The sequence below is a fragment of the Poecile atricapillus genome, chromosome Z (genome assembly GCF_030490865.1).
Source record: "Poecile atricapillus isolate bPoeAtr1 chromosome Z, bPoeAtr1.hap1, whole genome shotgun sequence".
Lineage (NCBI taxonomy): Eukaryota > Metazoa > Chordata > Aves > Passeriformes > Paridae > Poecile > Poecile atricapillus.
This window is the reverse complement of record NC_081289.1, coordinates 70,089,577-70,106,812: the sequence shown is the minus strand read 5'-3', so window position 1 is coordinate 70,106,812 and position 17,236 is coordinate 70,089,577. Positions and strand designations below refer to the sequence as shown.

General features: G+C 42.0%; 1 protein-coding gene across 5 annotated transcripts in view; it reads left to right on the top strand.

Annotated features, from left to right (window-relative positions):
* Positions 1 to 17,236, top strand: part of ZNF462 (zinc finger protein 462) — an 88,083-nt gene that overhangs the window by 22,147 nt on the left and 48,700 nt on the right. For all 5 annotated transcript variants that reach the window (XM_058825775.1, XM_058825776.1, XM_058825778.1 and 2 more), the window contains exon 2: positions 16,889 to 17,139. In XM_058825775.1, the coding sequence (XP_058681758.1) occupies positions 16,920 to 17,139 (220 nt within the window). In that variant the 5' untranslated portion in view covers positions 16,889 to 16,919. The remainder of the gene's footprint in view (positions 1 to 16,888; positions 17,140 to 17,236) is intronic.

The following is a 17,236-nucleotide window of genomic DNA, read 5'->3' as shown; positions in this document are numbered from 1 at the left end:
GATAAATAAATTCCTCAGAAGGAAGATCTCTACTTTCCTCTGGAACTTAGCAGCACTTAAATCACCCCAAACTTTAGTCCTGGTTTTATAGATGGGAACCAGAGGTTTTTGTCTTGTAGTTACTGTAGAGGAGGTTGTTGCACAAAAACCCAGTCATAATTTGTCAGCATGTCAGTTTCCTGGGGTAACCTAGCATTCTACTGTAGATAGCCCAACCAAGCAATTTGAAATTATTATTAGCAGTAGTATTATTACTGTAAAGGCATTTCAGTAGATTCAAGGGTTTCAGTGATAGCAGTAGTAACTCGGTTTCATTTTTCATTTTTTTTTGTTGGTCATCTCAAAATCTTAGGCTTTGGTCTGTCAAGGGTGATAAATCTAGGAAACCTAGAGACTATGTAGTTTTGTCTTTTGTGCTTATGAAAGACTTTAACAGTAAGCACTGCCATTAGATCCTCTTTTTTGACAACTGATGCAAAACCAAGTCAGTTCCAGGGGGAAAATAGTTCATTAACTTGGTTTGGAAGGTCAGCTGTAGAGGCCTCACTTTAAGTGCTTTTTATTTTTTTATTTTTTTACTTTATAAATCAATTGCTCTAGCAGGATGAAGGAGAATTTTGATTCCCTAATTGTCAGGCTGTCCTCACGTCTTAATTTATAGATTGAGTTTTGGAAGGGTTCTTTCAAGATTCAGAACTCTGCATGGCAGCAGTCTGAGTGGAGGAGCTAGAAGCCAGTGGGAGAATAAAGGAGATCAGGAATGAAGAAGCAGAAAGATGTTGAAGCTGTTCCCCTTCTTTTTGGAATGAGTGGCTATTTTAACCTGGAAATAACACTCTGATTAGTGGTGTCCCATCATGAAATGCAAGTGGAGATAAGATATAAAAAAATGACTTCCTCTTGACAAACCACTTTTTCTCCATTTCTGTCCCATATTCTGTGTCAAATCTTTTCTCCCAGGCATGTGTGCAAGTCCTCTTGTCCTCAGCTTGAACATTTCCTTTCTTCTAGTAATCAAGCCTACAGATATAGACCCTGTGTGCACTGCTGAAAAGGAAACCACTTTTTTTTTCTTTCTTTTTTGACAGTGAACCTTCACTGCTGAAATGATCTCTTAGTGCAGGTGGCTTAGAGGTACATGATATCAATAATTTTGTCAGCTTTGCAACACATCTGAAGGGCAGGCTCTCCAGGAAGGGTGAACCATAGTCCCTGATTAGCATGTCTGGGTTCTGCCTCCTTCAGCTTCTGAGACCTGAGAGATCCATTGCAGGTTCTGCTTTCAGGTGAGGAGAAACTCCTGTTCCGATCCTCCACTTCATAATAAAAAGCTTTACTGAGTCCTGAGCTGCATAAAGGTCTGGTCCTCAGCTGGTGAAAACTGGCAGAACTCCAGCAAATTTCTAGAAATAAAAACCTTGAGAAGTCTTTAAAACCACAGCAGTTGCAGTTACAGGGGCTTGCACAATATTCTACAGCTTGCAACAGTAAAGCAGCATGAAGCTGGGATGACACTGGTGGTTTAATATTCTTTGTGATCTCTTGGGGTTTTTTTTAGGCAAGAACTTTGCTCCTGTTCTCTTGGTGGCACTGGCTTGGGTGGCTTTGTTTGTCTTTGAAAACTGATAGCAGAAGACTATCCAACCTTCAGGAGTGGAGCCATTATATGTGGGGCTGTGCAACAGGAGCCAGTTTAAAAATAAAATACCAGGCTGCCTTCCTGAGGATCCAGACATAGCAAACACACACGCACATACGCAGGACCTCGGCTGGCCATGCTTGTATCAGTTACAGAGCCCAGAGCAGCAGACAATGAGAACCAAAAAGGGAGTCTTGTTCCTCAAAAAGAAAAGGAAAGAAATACAAGGCTTCTGTAGCCTCAGGTGCCAGTTTCTGGTGTGCACAGGAGGTCCCTCAGCAGCAGCAGGCTGAGGGACGGACAGCTGCCAGTCATTCCTGGTGATGTCTGCTGTAGGACCTTCCCTCTCCCTCCCACATTTTCTCTGCCCTGATGAGGATGTGGTCTGAGCTGAGCAGTCTTTTTTGAGAATGTGCTCCTTTCTTAAGAGAGAAAAGTGGTGGCTTTTACATCATACTGGGTGCTGAGTGACCAGGATGACAAACACCTTCAGAAGAAAGGAAGGACCAACTATTTTGGCTGCAGAGCCATGTTGCTGGCATGTTTATCTGTTGGACTGTAGAAACAGAAGATGATCAGATCATCTTTCTAGAAGACTTGGAGGATGAGAGGCATACAGAGGAGATAGTGGATAGACCTGGAAGAATAATTTATGACAGAAAAGCAGAAAGATATGGCCTAGTGCCAGGAATACAGCTAGGGAGGTGAGGCAAGTTATGTTAGAAAGGAATGGTGTTTTGAAAGAAAAGGTGACTCTACTCAGACAAACAAGTCTAGGAACCTAGGAAGTTACAATTCTTCATTAATTATGAATGTGGAGAGGGATGAAGAAGGCAAAAGATTTAACCCTTTTTTGTCTGCTTTCCCAGAGTGCCAATCTCACACCAACTCCCATGGTGATTGTGAGCTGGGCTGGCCAGGGTGGGAAGCCAGAGTTCCTCCAGGGTCTGGGTGTGGAGCAGCTGGGATTGTCCTTCTCTCAGGTGACACTGACAGAAACTCTGTGCAGGAGGCAGCTGTACCTGCCTGTGTGCTGAAAGATTGGAGCCCATGCTTTTGACTGCATGGTGTGCCCAGATGCACCTCGTAGAAAGTGCAAACTGAGTTTTCAGCCAGGTATCTTCCAGCTGTACCAAGAATGTTTGTGTAACTCAGTTGACAGCTACAGGCAGGAGGAAAGAAAAAAAAAACAACCCCCCATAAAAAAGGTGTATTTCCTCATCTCTGCCCAGGCAAAGTAGCAGTCACAGCTGCCCATGACACACTTGGCTTTTGGCAGAGCTCAGGCTGGTTCTGCTCTGCAGACATAGGATGAAGCATGCTCAGTGTGCTTCCTTTCAGCAGGAATGCCAGCAGTATCTTGGATTACTACAGAGGCTGCTCTGTGTCTGTAAGCTCCTTTTGCAGAGTTTGGGTTCACATGAAACGGGATCAGGAGTCCTTGGTAGGCTGTGCGTGGCTCTGAGCACAGAGCCTTTTGGAAAGATGTGTTTTCTTAGACATCCAGACTCTCAGTGTGGAACACTTATTTTATTGAAAAACTGTATTTTCAGAAAAACCATAGTAACTTCACATACTGGTTGAACATAGGCCGAAGGTGATGTGTAGCCTGAAGGTTTTGTAGGACATGATTCTTGTACAATCTAAGCTTTTTTTAAAAAAAAAAAAATCTATAAAATAACTTTGTCTTGCTTGTGGTGATGTACAAACGGTGAAGGATAGGTGCAACTGTTGGCATGTGAAAACTAATAGCTTGGTTTGCTGCTGTCATAAATTTTGTCAGCCAGGGTGGAGTGGAAGTGTGCACATGCTTTGTGGCTCCAGCTAGCATGTGTGAAAGGGAGGTCTGATTAAATCAAACTTCCTCTTCTCTGGTCTTGAATGTCTCTTGCTTAAAAAAAGACATTGAGGAAGACCCAGAGAGTTCCTCTTGCAGGTATCTTTATGAAGGTGCTATAAAGGAGACTCTCTTTGGTAGCTGCTACTAAGTATTGATGGGGTTTTGACAAGATTACTTGCTAGAACAGAACTAATATTATGTTGCTGATTATATAGAAGATTTGGGGAAGACTCAGCAGTTTGGGCAAAGTCTTATTAAGAGAAAAGTGTCTCAGATCATCCAAGAATTTAAGTTTTTCTGGCTGCCAGCCCTGCAAAACAAATATTCTTCCTCGCCCTCATATAAAGTTCCCACCCCAAACCAGTTTTTTTTCCATGTTCATCCTCCATTGTAGTGGCAAGTAATATGAGGGTTAGACCATGTTCACCAACCCCAAACTCTGTCTTCACTGGTATTCTTCTCTGTAGCTCTGCAGACACTTTTCTGAGTTGACCTAAACTCTTCAGCAAAAGGCCTGGACTCTGTGCAGAAAGGTGGAAATGGCAACTCCAGCTAGAAAATAAATACAGAGATAAATAAAGAGCATCAGTTGTATCCTTGTGTGTGGTGTTTTGATTTACCTTTCCTTCTGGAATTACAACTTCTGCCATGCTGGAGAGCTTTTTCATTTCTTCTTCTCCTTGTGGAAAGTTAGCACTGGGATTCTTTTTGGTTCTCCATTAGCAGGTAAGGAAGAAGGTTTTTTTGTGGTGCAGACTGACTCAGCTTGCTTTTCACACAGACAGAGGCCACCAACAAGTGTGGCCTGAACTTCATGAGTCAAATAAATAGGTTGTGATTGGATGGAAGAGGCTGTCAGTATTGCTGCCTGAAATACTTATATCTGTTCTTTTGTTTCTTATATGCAGCTTTAAATAATGAGTCTTCAGATTTTGTTCCGCATTTGCAGCCATTTGAAAACCAGGGAGATACTTCAGTCTTTTCTATCTCTGAGTGCAAGTCACTTCTGCTGACTTTAATGACTCGTCTGTGATAAATGAATGGAAACCTGAAACATATGATCCTGTCTTTTGTCATGCTCCAGTGTTCCATAAACAACAGAAGGGAAAATGAAATTTGTGCAGAACTGATTGTACACTTCTCCCATAGACACTTTGTCAATGAGGTCATAAATTAATGTGGAACTTTGACTCTGCGTGCATTCCTGCAAACAAGAACCCACGCCTAAATGAATGCTTGTTGCTAGAAATGAATAAAAGAAAACAGCGCAAATGCCTTTTATTCAAACGACTGTTAAAAGGGATAAAAGTCTAGAGTGGACTGCAAACCTCATTATGTTCTTTTTTTTTCTTCCCTTCCATAGTGTTCAAGGACGTTGTCTAAAAACAAATCAGATGTCTCAGAATACTCTTTGTATGAATTCTGGTGTCATCAGGTTCATGTGTGCCTCTTTTGGGATGAAAGAAGCAGGGAGGATATCCACCTGGCTGGCAAGTGGTGTTGCTGAATGCTGTGTCTGAAGAGCTGTTCACTTAGCTGGACTCTTAATGCAAGGAGAATGTGTTGTTTTATACATGTGATTGTCCTTGTCTCCTCTCCATTCGTGAGGAATGGAGAGACAGTGTCATGAAAAGACACACCCTGTCCTTTTCCACCACCATAAATCTTTATTTTTTTTAGCAGCTGAGTCTAGCATAGGTCTTTGCACTTTAGGTTTTGTTCTCTGGGTTTTTTGCTTGGTTGTTTTTTTTCCCTTGCTTGCTTGTTTCCATCTTTATTCCTTTAGTAAGAACAAAATAGAATTCTTTATGCAGTTCTGCTTTGAACTTAATCCTGCTTTATTTTAAAATTTCCTTGAGCTGGAGGATTCAATGACACTTGATCTACTGAAAGTACTAAGAAGTGTGTCCTGGAAAGCAGCAAGTTGGGAAGGTTTTGAGTGCCTTCCCTTTAAGTCAAACCTTGGTTCCTTTTTTGTTTTTTTTAAATAGTTCTACAATAATCAGTTAAAGATAATGGGAAGTATGTACCCATTTCCTTTGGCAGTGTGGAATGAAGCACGTGTGTCTTTGCCATTATCATAGGTGAATTTACTTTGTTAACAAAGTACTGAGAGCAAGAAAACCCTTCCTTTGCTTTCAGAACATTACTTCTGAACTTTCCAGAATAAAAGGCAAGCTATATTCCATAATTCTTTTTAGATCTCATCAGGCTGAAGGTTCTGTTTGGTTTACAGATGGATTTTAAACCACAGTAGGTCTTCAATCTTCTGTGTTTCTTTTGCATACTTTTAAACTTTTTTTTTTTTTTCATATTTCTTAGCTTAAAAATATCTTACCTGCTCCTATCCACTCTTGCATGCACAGTAAATGTCAAGGTTTGCCTAGCCATGGAGTTATTTAGACAGAGGCACTGCAGTTCCAAACAGCCTTTTTGGGTCCCAAAGCACTTAGCCAAAAGCCGAATACCTGTCCTGAAGAGCCACTCTCCCACCAATTTTCAATAATGTAAAGGCATTTGCAACAAAATAAGGGTTTTTCTGAGGACAGGTCTTATTAGAAGACCAATTACTTGCCATTTATTTAATGCTTCTCTTGAGGTTTGTCTTTATTGCTTCTTATTATACACAAAACCAGAATCCTGACAAAGCTGCCTTTTCTTGAACTTGTCTAACAATCTTGGTGGAGTTTTAAGTGCATTTCGTTTTTTCCTAATTGGAGAAGGTTCAAATTTTTACTAGGGACACAAGTAAGTGTTTTTTAAAAAGTCACTCCACCTTGAATTTCCCCAAGAATTCCTCTTTCAGGTCAGGAAAACTGAAAATCTCTTCCGGTCTCCTCTTCTCTGTTACAAAAATCATGTTTTTGGGTGCAGATTCCAGGTTGCTCAGTTCTTGGGTGGTTTTGGGTTTTTTTGGTTTGGTGTTTTTTGGTTTTTGTTGTTTGGTTGTTTTTTTTTTAACCTCAAGAGATACTTTTTATCTTGATGAACTAGTCTTGAACTGAACTGTCCTTGTGACAAGAGACATTGGGGGCTGTATATGCAGTGTGGCAACTGTTTACATATTCTGGAGTGAAAGTTTTTGCTTCACTTTCTCTTTTATCAGATGTCATCCTGTATCTTAAAGGCCAAATGAGAATGGTTCTTCGAAATGAGAGTCATCTTATGACAATGGGGACTGATTATTTTGTTCTAAAATTGGATTTTGTTACCTTCCTAGATAAATGTAAATGCTTGAAGATTGCTGAGTTTTAAATCATTAAATGCAAAGCATTTGCAACAGATGTCAAAAAAAAATAAGGTGTTGTGTAATGGACTTGCAGAAGACTGCAATGTCTACATATTTGTAAGGATGGTAGGTTTTGAAGGATGCAGTTGCTTATTATCTACACCCTTATTACAGAGAAAGTCTTAGTTATTTTTTATTCTTTATGATCCATTTCCTGTTTGAGATTTCTTAGGAAGAAGAAAAAGAAATTGGATGTGAGTGGCTGACCCTCAAACAGCTTATTTAAAGCAAAAAGGATTAAACTAGGACAGAGGAACTCTATTAGGAGCTTCAGTCTCTTACAATTTTTGATACAACTGAGCTATAATACTAGATTTCTCCTTAATTTGAATGCATCCATAGTAGTCAGAGGCATGAGATGTTTATTACTTGAAAGACATGAAATAAGGTGAACAAGAGGTTGGTTGTGTTTTTTTTTATTAATTTTTGTGTGGGAGGTTGTTCTTAATTATTACCTGAATGACAAAGTATATATTTTTTTACATATCGGGACTAACAGTTTTTTTTCTGGTTTTAAAGTAATAGTTTCTAATTCCTCTTTGATTTAAACACTTCCTGGCTGGAAAACTTTCAGTAAACCTGGTCGATTTACAAATGTTGTGATCCATAATTGCAAGACCACTTTTTTTTTATCGCAGAATTCCCTTTTCCGCCATCCCAAAGTGCACTTCAGATGTTCCACTTGGTTTCTCCTAGAGCCTGTCTGCCATCTATGTATCACATTAATGATTACGATAATGAGCCAGAGTGCTATTTTAAGTATTTTGTACTTGAGCTTTGTATTATCACACCAACTGCAAAAATTTGATTCCTGGAAGGAGTGAGAGTGAAAATGGGGGCTGAAGGGTGTGGAGCAAGGTTCTCATTTGGACCCAGGATACTGCACTCATAATGCATCTCAACATGCAGTCTGAAGGACTCTTACCTATGTCTGAAGTTGGTTGGGACAAAGCATTTTGGGCAGCGTGTTAGCAGCAACTCATTCCTCCTTTTCTGCAGCATCCCTTCTCAGCTGGCAGGACCAGCATCTTGGTGCCACCACCATGAAACAGACAGAGGACCTTCACTTGCCCAGGTGGAAAAGAACTGTTGGGCGGGGTAGGTGTCAGCCTAATGGTAATCACTGGTCTGAGATCTGTCAAGTGCTGGAAAAGTATATGTTCTTTTACCTGGGGCAGAGATGCTGGCTGCCATACTGCATGTGAGTCACTGGGCAAATAAAACTGTGTATTCTGTCTGGTATTATAAATGGGTCAGTGATGGATTTGTATTACCTGAGGAAATGAACTGGCGGACAGAGAAGCTTCTGCTTGCTGCCCTGCAAATGTCAAATATAGCAGAAAGCTTGGGGGAAGGGGAGGGATAGCTGGAGACAAAGGCAGTGTTAAAATAGCCAGGGTGTCAGTGGAGGTCCTCAAACAAACATGTGCTTCTGAGAGGTAGGCTGGCAGAGCTGAACAGTCTTTAGGCTTTGTTAATCAGCACTGTCTTACCCTCCAGCAGGGTTTCAGCAGTGGATCTTACTTTATAATTGGAGTCAGGCATGAGGTGGGTTTGGGTTTGCATGAGGTGGCGTGCTGTTGCGCTCAGTTTTTCTGTCTGGTACAGAACATGAACATTGGTTTTATGGGGTTAAAACCATTCCTCTCAATGTCCTTTTCCATCCTCTCCATGTGCTCTCTTGTACTTTCAAAGTACCTCTGGAGCATGCAAGATCCCTGGATGAACTGAGGCTCCATACTCCCCAGGGTCCGTACAACGCTGAACTCCCACAGGTGATGAAAGGCAGAGGGCTATGGCTCGCTTGGATCTGATCCAGGCAATGCTCCTTTGGTTCCCAACTGCCCTGTGAACTTCTCTCACTGAGTCTTGAGTGACCAAACAGGGTAATGGGGGGCCAAATCAGGGAAGTGATGTCTGGCTGGAAGATTACTCCTCTCACCAGCCAAGTTCAATTTCTGTCACCACGGCTACATCAGGTCCAGTTCAGTTTCTGCACTTAAAGGAGGAAAATGAGTGCAGAAAAACAACTTTTCACATACATCTTTCAAACTAGTGATATTCTGACTTTGTTTGGCATCACATTTTTTGAGTAGGAGGCCCAAAGCAGAGTTTTCCCCTTCGTATTTGTGGTTTCTGGGTGCTAGTGACTTGATTTTCACCTCTGAGACTCCACTCAGAGTGCCTGCATGTGTTTTAAACCAGCTGTGTTGGCTGGTCTAATCTCAGATCTCTTAAGATTAAAATTCTGTGGCTCCTAAAATAATCCAGCAGTTTCTGTTTTCCCATGGTTTAGCTCTGTCACCAGTTTATAAAGCTGTATTTAGCCTCTGTAAAAATACTGTGCTTCTTGCAGACTGAGATTTGGTCCTCTATAAAGCTTGCAGCTCACCAGCCACAGTGCTGCCAGTGACCATGGAGTAGAGCATGGAGTTCAGGGTGAATGGCAAGATGACTTCCAGAGGCACTGGAGGGTGTTCTAAGGGCAGATGGCTATCAGGAGATGATCTCTTCTCTCTTCAGACACGACTTTGTGACTGTTCTTTCAGTCCACGGTCCGGCGGGGTATGTGGTGGAGTTTGTCATATTTGATTTGCCACTGGCAGGACCCCCTTTAAAACAGCTCTGACTTTTCTTGGCAAGGAAAAGATCTTTGCTGGGGCTGTGCCAAGCTGAGGAGCCTGCTCCTTCCAGGGTGAGGCTGGTAATGCATCCTTTGTGTGAAAGCTCCTGGAAGGTATTTGCAATGCATGAGAAGGGATTAGGTTGTTTCTGGAGTGCCCGGGCACTGCCGTGTTCTTCAGCACCACCTACTGACATCTCCCTCTTTTTCTTTCTCTCTCTCACAACTCAACATACACCGGGGTTTGCACCTCTTTCTTCACTCACAGCAACAGCACTACTCGAGGTAATTAACAGTACACTCTTGGCTGGAAATTAGAAACCCCAGACCCCAGTGCATTCAGTTCCATTGTGCCATATGGGGACCACTAATGAGCAGGGTACAAAAGCCAAGCTGCTTGGCTCTGGTGTCTGTTTTCCTCGGCTGGGCCAGCCCAGTTGCCTCTTGAACACGTGTGTCTGTGGAGAAGAGCATTGAGAGGCTGGGTTGTGCCAGGGAGGTGAATGACTTGGCTCATGTCCTGTGAGTACGGGAACCAAGTGGCAAAACCACATTTCTGTTCTAAATCTTTGCCCCATGCTGTTTCACCTCCCTCTTTAACTAGTTTTCTAGACTAGTTTTGTGCAGCAAATTAAGTATCATACTCAGTAAGGGAGAAAGTCCTACTCTGACCATCCAGTTGTTCAGATTCTCATATATATATTTAGTGTCTTTCTGAATTCTGTAGGGATTAATAACTTGCCATGAAAGTAATTCAGAAGATCAGAAGAACCCATCCTAGCCTTGCTTGGAGCATTTAATGTTTGAGAGCCTTTCTCATCAGGGAAGTTCTTTATCCTCAGACTCTGTTGCCTATGCTCTATTTCATGTACTGCCTCACAGCTAACCCAGAGGAAAGAGGGACAAAAAAAGCCAGAATTGTAATTTGTATGAAATCTTAAGTTTGTAGTTTAATAAGATTGTGGCATTTTATTTGCAACCTGCTTTTATTTCAAAAGTTTGAAGTTTGAAAGTATACTTCAGCATTGAGATGGCCTCTTAATGTATTTTTTTTTAAACAGAACAGATATATATGTAGACCCCAGGACAGAAAGAAAGAGAAGAAACATTATCTGTGAGAAAAGAAGGAGTCATCAGCACTTAGGTAGATTGAATCAGTAAAGCCCCAGCAGTAGCAGACAAATAGGTGCTGTTATCTATGATTCTCCTTTCACACCTTCTTCTAAAATTCATGGTGTGCCTTTATTCTGCTGTGGTCTCAGAGTGAGATGGCTAATAGGTATTAATATTCAATAAACATATTTTTCTGGGGTTTTGGATTTTTTAAATTTGTTTCACCTTTTTTTCCAGCCCCATTTTTTGAGAAGTCATAGGCAAGGGAATACCAGTTGAGTTGATACCAGTGTATCCATCATTTGGACCCATTTCATCTCATTTATGTGCGAGGGTCCATGAATCCTTGTTTTCTTCAACTGAGGAAAAAAAAAAGAAAACCCAATCATGCTTCTGGTAGCAATGAAGATTCATCTTTTCCATGAGCTTTAAGAATAATGTGGTTTATATTTTTTTTTAATGTAGGTTTTGCAAGCTGTGATAGATTGAGTGTGGTATTGAGTATGTTAAATGTCTGTATTCAGGAACATAAATAAATAAATATCAGCTGTATGGGGAGATCAGTAAAGCTGGCCATCCTATTTTCCATGACAGAGGATTTCTGAAAAGGTTGGAAGATAATGTACAAAGAATGTGCAGAAGAACTGCTTTTGTGGAATCAGATCTGAAACCCACTTCAGGTTCAAACACTCTTCTGAGAAGCTGGATAAGGATGTTTTGGGAAGAAAATGAGTTTACGTCTTCTCAGTTTAGATTGTTTTTACTAGTGATTTGTAATGAATCTCCAATAGTAAAGTTCTTCCTGAAAATACCTTGCATTTTGATACGCATTTCCATGTAAAGCAAGGAAAATATTTACTGGAAGAATGGAATCATAGGCATCAGCTAATGTATCTCTTATGTCCTTAACTGTTGAGTTTTGGAATAGAACAAACAACCCAAAACTGGATATATGGAGATACTGGTAATTAAAGCTGTAACCAGGGATGAAGTTTTATCATTAATTCCTTTACAAGAAAATATGAACCACAAAGTAAGTATATAGTAGAATTGCAACTCAGCCCATGGAGTTCTATCAAAACCCAGTTGTATCACACTGAAAAGGGAAAAAAGTGAAAAAAAAATACGGTATTTTAGTTTAGTTTATGTTGGTACCAGCTCAGAGAAGTAACTACAAAGAAAGTCCTTAGATAACCAAGAATTCCAATAGCTTGACTGGAATTCAGTCATTGAAAAAGACCCATGAGTTGAGTAGGTTTACCTGACTGTAGTTGAGAGTTGAATTTATTCTCTGAATTCTTAATTAATTATGGGGTTTCCTTTCATAAATGAAACATGAGGCTGGCTTCCTCCAGTTGGAATAGCCTTCAGGTTTCCATTTTCTCACATGTGTAAGTTTTTGCATTACTCCTATGATTTTGTTTAGTCCTCATTTTTGCTGTTGCGATTTTATATTATAAAAAGTGTTTAAGAAGAAAAAATCAGGGGAAAAAAAAAAAAAAAAAAGCCCAAAACCCCAAATCCAAAGATCAGAGCAGCAGCTGCACTGTACATGGGCTGAACCTGGCCAGGAGCCCAGGCAGCAGAGCTGGAAGGTCCTCAGCACAGCTGTAGGCACTGGTATAAAACCCAGGCTTCTCTAGCAGGGAAAAATGCCTGACGTGTTACTCATGGGAGTTTTGAAAACTTGTCTTATCTGTAATTACATGCCAGCAAAGTTCATTTCCGTGGTGTTTGGTAGTTAATTTTTGGAAGGGTGGGGAAGACTGGAAAAACCTGGAGGACCATGGAGTCCAACCATCAGCTCATGTTCACCCACTAAACCATGCCCCCAAGGTACGCATCCACACATCTTTTAAATACCGCCAGTGGGGTTGACTCAACCACTTCCTTGGTCCATGCTTGGGGGAAGAAATTTTCTCTTCAGCTCCATTTTTTTCACGGAGTAAAATGAAAGCTGTGAGTTCAACCTGCAGTTGTGTAATGTAGGGATGAAGTTGCCTCTGATCATCTGACCAGAGGATGGGCTGGAGAGCTGGAGATGCCTTTGTTTCACAGGCATTGTTACTAATGCTGAGCTGGAAGCTCACGGAGTATTGTGTGGTCTGACTGACCTTTTTAGTTGTGGTTGTGCATGTGCATATTCTTAACTTGTAGAAGCTCTGCTGATTCCATCTCAAAATATAACGGATGGGTAGTCAAACCACAGAAGCTCAATTTTGAGGTCAGTGCCTTGGGCTTCTCAATTAATTTTGTAGTTTGAAGTTTTAAAACCAAACTTAAACATAACGATTTGTACTACTTTGGCTGCTGCCAAATTCTGTAATTACTGTTGTTCAACAAGCACAATTATCTTTTGTTTTGGATTTTTAAAAACCTCAAAATCTAATACAACTGTCTCTCAGATGTTCTCAGGCGTTTATGAGCATAGAGAAGGATGCTGCAGACAATTTGAGACCACCTTGTGTCTTTAAAACGGCGGCTTTGAGAATCTCAATTGCCCAATGTTTTGAGAGCTTTTTGCTCATAAGAAAAATAAGAATACATCCATATTTAAGCATTAAGGCCATGTATTTAAGAAGAGGTTGTAAATGCAAATTAGCCAGACAATGGCATTTTAATTATGTTTTGTGAGGTTAGCATTGCATTAGTAAGGGTATTTTAGAAGTCAAATATTATTTATAGGCAATGTGGTCTCGAGAGATTGCTTGTGAATATGTTCGAGGGCTTCTGGGATTTATGGATTAATTTAATGGTGGTTTTGTTTGGTTGCTTCGCGTTTTTCTTCCCACACTTCTGCTGCTGAGTTACTAAATTTGGTAGCTCCTGTCTTACTCCACCTCCATTCACCTCTAAATTTTCTTAGTGAAAATGCAAAGGGTTATGGAATGTGTTAGCTTAGCTGACCGTGATGGAGACGTGTGAACCTTGCTTTGTCTCTGTGCCTTGGGATGTGTCTTGCCAGTGTATTAACATCTGCACTTGAAAATGGTCTTTGCTGCTCAGTGGGTGAGTCTCTCCTGGTGTCATGTCCCAGGTGGACAAAAAAGAAGAAAGATGCACCTTGTGTTGCAGTTCCTTTTGATATATGAGCCCAGACTAGCAGTGTGTGTTTTCAGCCCTTACGCAATGGCTGGATTTTAAAGAAGAACATGGAAATGGTAGAGCAGAATCCCTTACAGAATGCTTCATCCTGCTCTCAGCAGGTGATGCATGGTGAAAACATCACACTGAAGTCCACTCAGCTGTACCTGATGTTTGATATCCTCACGAGAAGCAGTAGGATTAACCTCTTCTTGGACTTTGTGCTGCCTTTGTGGTGCAGATCCTGCTGAGATCCAAGCTGGAACCCATTACAGAGTCTCCATCAGTTTTGTAATCAGCTATTAATTAAATATTATTTATATATATTAATATTATATATATTAATGTAATTAATTATATACTATTAATAGCATCAGCCATTAATGATATCTCCCAACACAATGGTTGGTTTAAGCCTGTGTAGACAGCAACCAGCATCTTTAAGGGTGCATTCTCCAAGCAGCAGTGTGTGCTGGAGATGAATGAAGATGGTGGTGGTTTTGACCTCTTGAAGCGGCCAGGATTGTCTTTTTTTCATTTCCTCAGCGTTGGTCTCCCTTCTGGTTTTCTATTTCGTAAGCTGGCCGGAAGTTTTCCAAAAGAGACAGAGCTTTCCAAAAGACAGCGTTTTGCGGTGATGTTTCTAAAGGGTCTGAAGTTTTCGGGGGGCTGAGGAGGGGGAGGGCTGAGGGGAGGGAAGAGTGAGATTTTTGTGTTTGCGCGTTGTTTTTCATCTCTTCCACACAATGGAGCTTTCAGAGAACCTCTCTTAAAAGGCATAGCTACAGCCTTTGTGTGAAGGGTGTGTCTGCTGGCAGGGTTTGCTGATGCAGACAGGCTGGGTGGTGATTAACAAAGGTCATTAGACTTTGGAATCTGGCAGGGGAGTGGGGTGGTGTGTCTTCTGCGCCAAGCAGGAGAGCTCCCGAGGGACAGGCCCGGCTGGAGGCTTCCCGCCTGCTGTCCCCCCTCACTCCCCCGCGCCTCCTCCTCCTCCTCCTCCTCCTCCTCCTCCTCCTCCTGCTCCTGCTCCTGCTCCTGGGAGGCTCAGCTGCGTATCGCCTCTGCCTGTAGGACAGCTTGGACCAGTGTCTTGATGCTGTGAATGCAGCATTTGTGGAGTGAACCGCCACATTTTGTCATCCACGGGACAGGGGAAGCCAACCCTGAGGAGATGGTTTGGGGAAACCCAAACCTTCTGCTGAAGGAGAGAAGGTGCAGCTCTGAGGAGGGCGCAGGGGGAGAGCAGCGACACGATTTGGAGGGCAGACCATGCCAGGAGAAAGGGAGATGTGATTCTGGGAGATGGTGATTTTTAAAGCATCACCTAAGGAGGAGGAGTTTAAAAAAGGGAGGGGGGGAGAGGAAAAGAAAGAAAAAAAAGGCTGGTGTGCTTGAGCTGAAGCTGAGATAAGTGAGGCCATGTTGTGCACAGGCAAGAAGCTCTGAGGCTCTGAGTGCAGGAGTTGTCTGAGCTAAAATGGCTGCTCCCAAAGCTCAGAGGACTAGGGCAGCTTAGTGAGTCTTAAAGCTTCAGTGACGCAGGGGCTCATATCTCTTGAAAGTGTGATAAACACATTCAGTAGAGCTGTGGCTTGTTTGGCTGAGATGAAAGGACTAAGCTTGGGGGATGGGTAGTGAAAACTGGATGATCTGCTTTTCTGTGAAGTGCTCTAAATGCAGGAGTCGTCTGCTCCATGGAAAAATTTGTTTTCAGGTCTAATGGACTGTGCTAAAGGAGACGTGGGGTGGGGCTTCACTCACTGCTGTAATTTGATCCAGAGCAGATAGCAACCTCTTCCACACAATTTGGTCTGGTGCTTGCACATAAAAGCTTGAGTATCTCGATTATTGTAACTTTGTTAGCTGAAAAGAAGCTGGTGCAGCGTTCATTTTCTTTATTGGTGGTGAGAGGGAGTGGGGGGAGAGAAAGGACACAGTGCAGCCTGCAAAGTAATGTAGGTAAATATGTGGAGAGCCTTTGTGCTCAGACTGTCCAGAATTTGACTTGCTAGAAGTTTATTTTAGCAGGCTATCAGAAGAAGCACTCTTTCATCTAAAATCCTGGTGCAGTACCCTCTCTTGTTTCTGTGCCTTAATGTTTTGGAGCTTTCTCCTCACTTTGTAGGTTGCTTCCTTCATGCTCCACGTACAACAAACACAGGGAATTTAGATTGCTGTGGGCTGCTGTTGTGTCTTGGACCTCTGAAATGCTCCGTTTGTCATCCTTTTTCAGCACGTGCATGGAAGCTTAAGGATGCAGTTGCTGTATTAGCATAGGAAGATAGATAGCTCTTGTGCCTAAGCACTGCACAGGGTAGGAGGGTCTAAGTCTTTTGTTCAGCTTGTGCTTTGTGTCTCCTGTCCTTCATGGCAGTGCAACCTTCTGTCGAAGGATTAATTGTCACAACTGAACCGCCGTTCTTCACTGTATCTTACCTTGCTTTGTACTTGAAGGTATGCAGGGCTTTTGGATGACTCTAGAGTCTTTGTAACTCATGTTTCCATTGTACTTTTCCAGTATGGTTATTCCCATTGCTATCCCTTTCTTCCTCTGGCTGTCTCCATCTCCCAGACTGCTAAAGCACAAAGGTCTTGTCCCTAGAATAGACTGAAATGAAACTGTAAACAGTTTAACAAAGAGTGGAGGTGCCCGTAAAAGCTTGGTGGAAGTAGGGCAGAGCAAATTATTCTGCCTTGGGTTTTTTGCCTTTGGTAACTGCATCTAACCTTGCTGTTAGGTCTAGGTTTTCAATATCAGAGCAGATAGGATGTTTGGAGGAAAGGCAGATTTCTCCCTGTGAAAGCTTTTGATGCATGGTAGTGAATGAGGCAGGAATTGGCAACTTACAGGAAGGTTAGAGTGTGTCTCCTGAAGGCAGAAGCTTCTGTCTTCTGATTGTAAATTCCAGTGCATGACTGGGAGTAGTGTGCCATTTCTCTACACATGGGCTGTGGTCTTTGAACAAGACCACATTCTGAATAACAACCCTATGCAGTGGAAAAGCCAAGAGGACAAAGTCCACTGGATCAGTCGTCACTTGTCAGAGAGTTGACTGTTCATAGAGTTGAGTCAGCAGCTTGTGAGCTACCTAGATAGAACTTCCTGTGGATCTGAGTAGACGCTTCTTAATAGGGTAAAGGAAGGTTGAATTTCACGCCGCTGTGTTTGTGGAATCTCTGCAAGTGACTGAGTCATCAAAAGCTTGGTGTTACCTTGGTGTTTCCAGGATTTGTTCCAAAAGCACTGCTATAAACTCATATTTTTCTTCTTCTCTCCTTCCCCTGTATTTGCTGCAGATTTTTCTAATGTAAAAGATCATCCTGAACCATGGAGGTCCTGCAGTGTGATGGCTGCGATTTTCGAGCTCCATCTTACGAAGACCTAAAAGCTCACATTCAGGATGTTCACACTGCTTTTCTGCAGCCAACTGATGTCTCTGAGGAGAGTCCTAACCAGCAACGGTCTGGTTCCATCAATGCTAGCAACCAGACTGAAGTTGAATTTTCTTCTGTAAAGGATGAATTCGCAATTGCAGATGACATAGCAGGTAAAGCTCAACTCCAAGATTGATCTCAACTTCTAAGATCTCAGCTCTTACCCCCTATTTCACATGTGTCTTATTTCAATGTGTTTTAGTTTCTGCC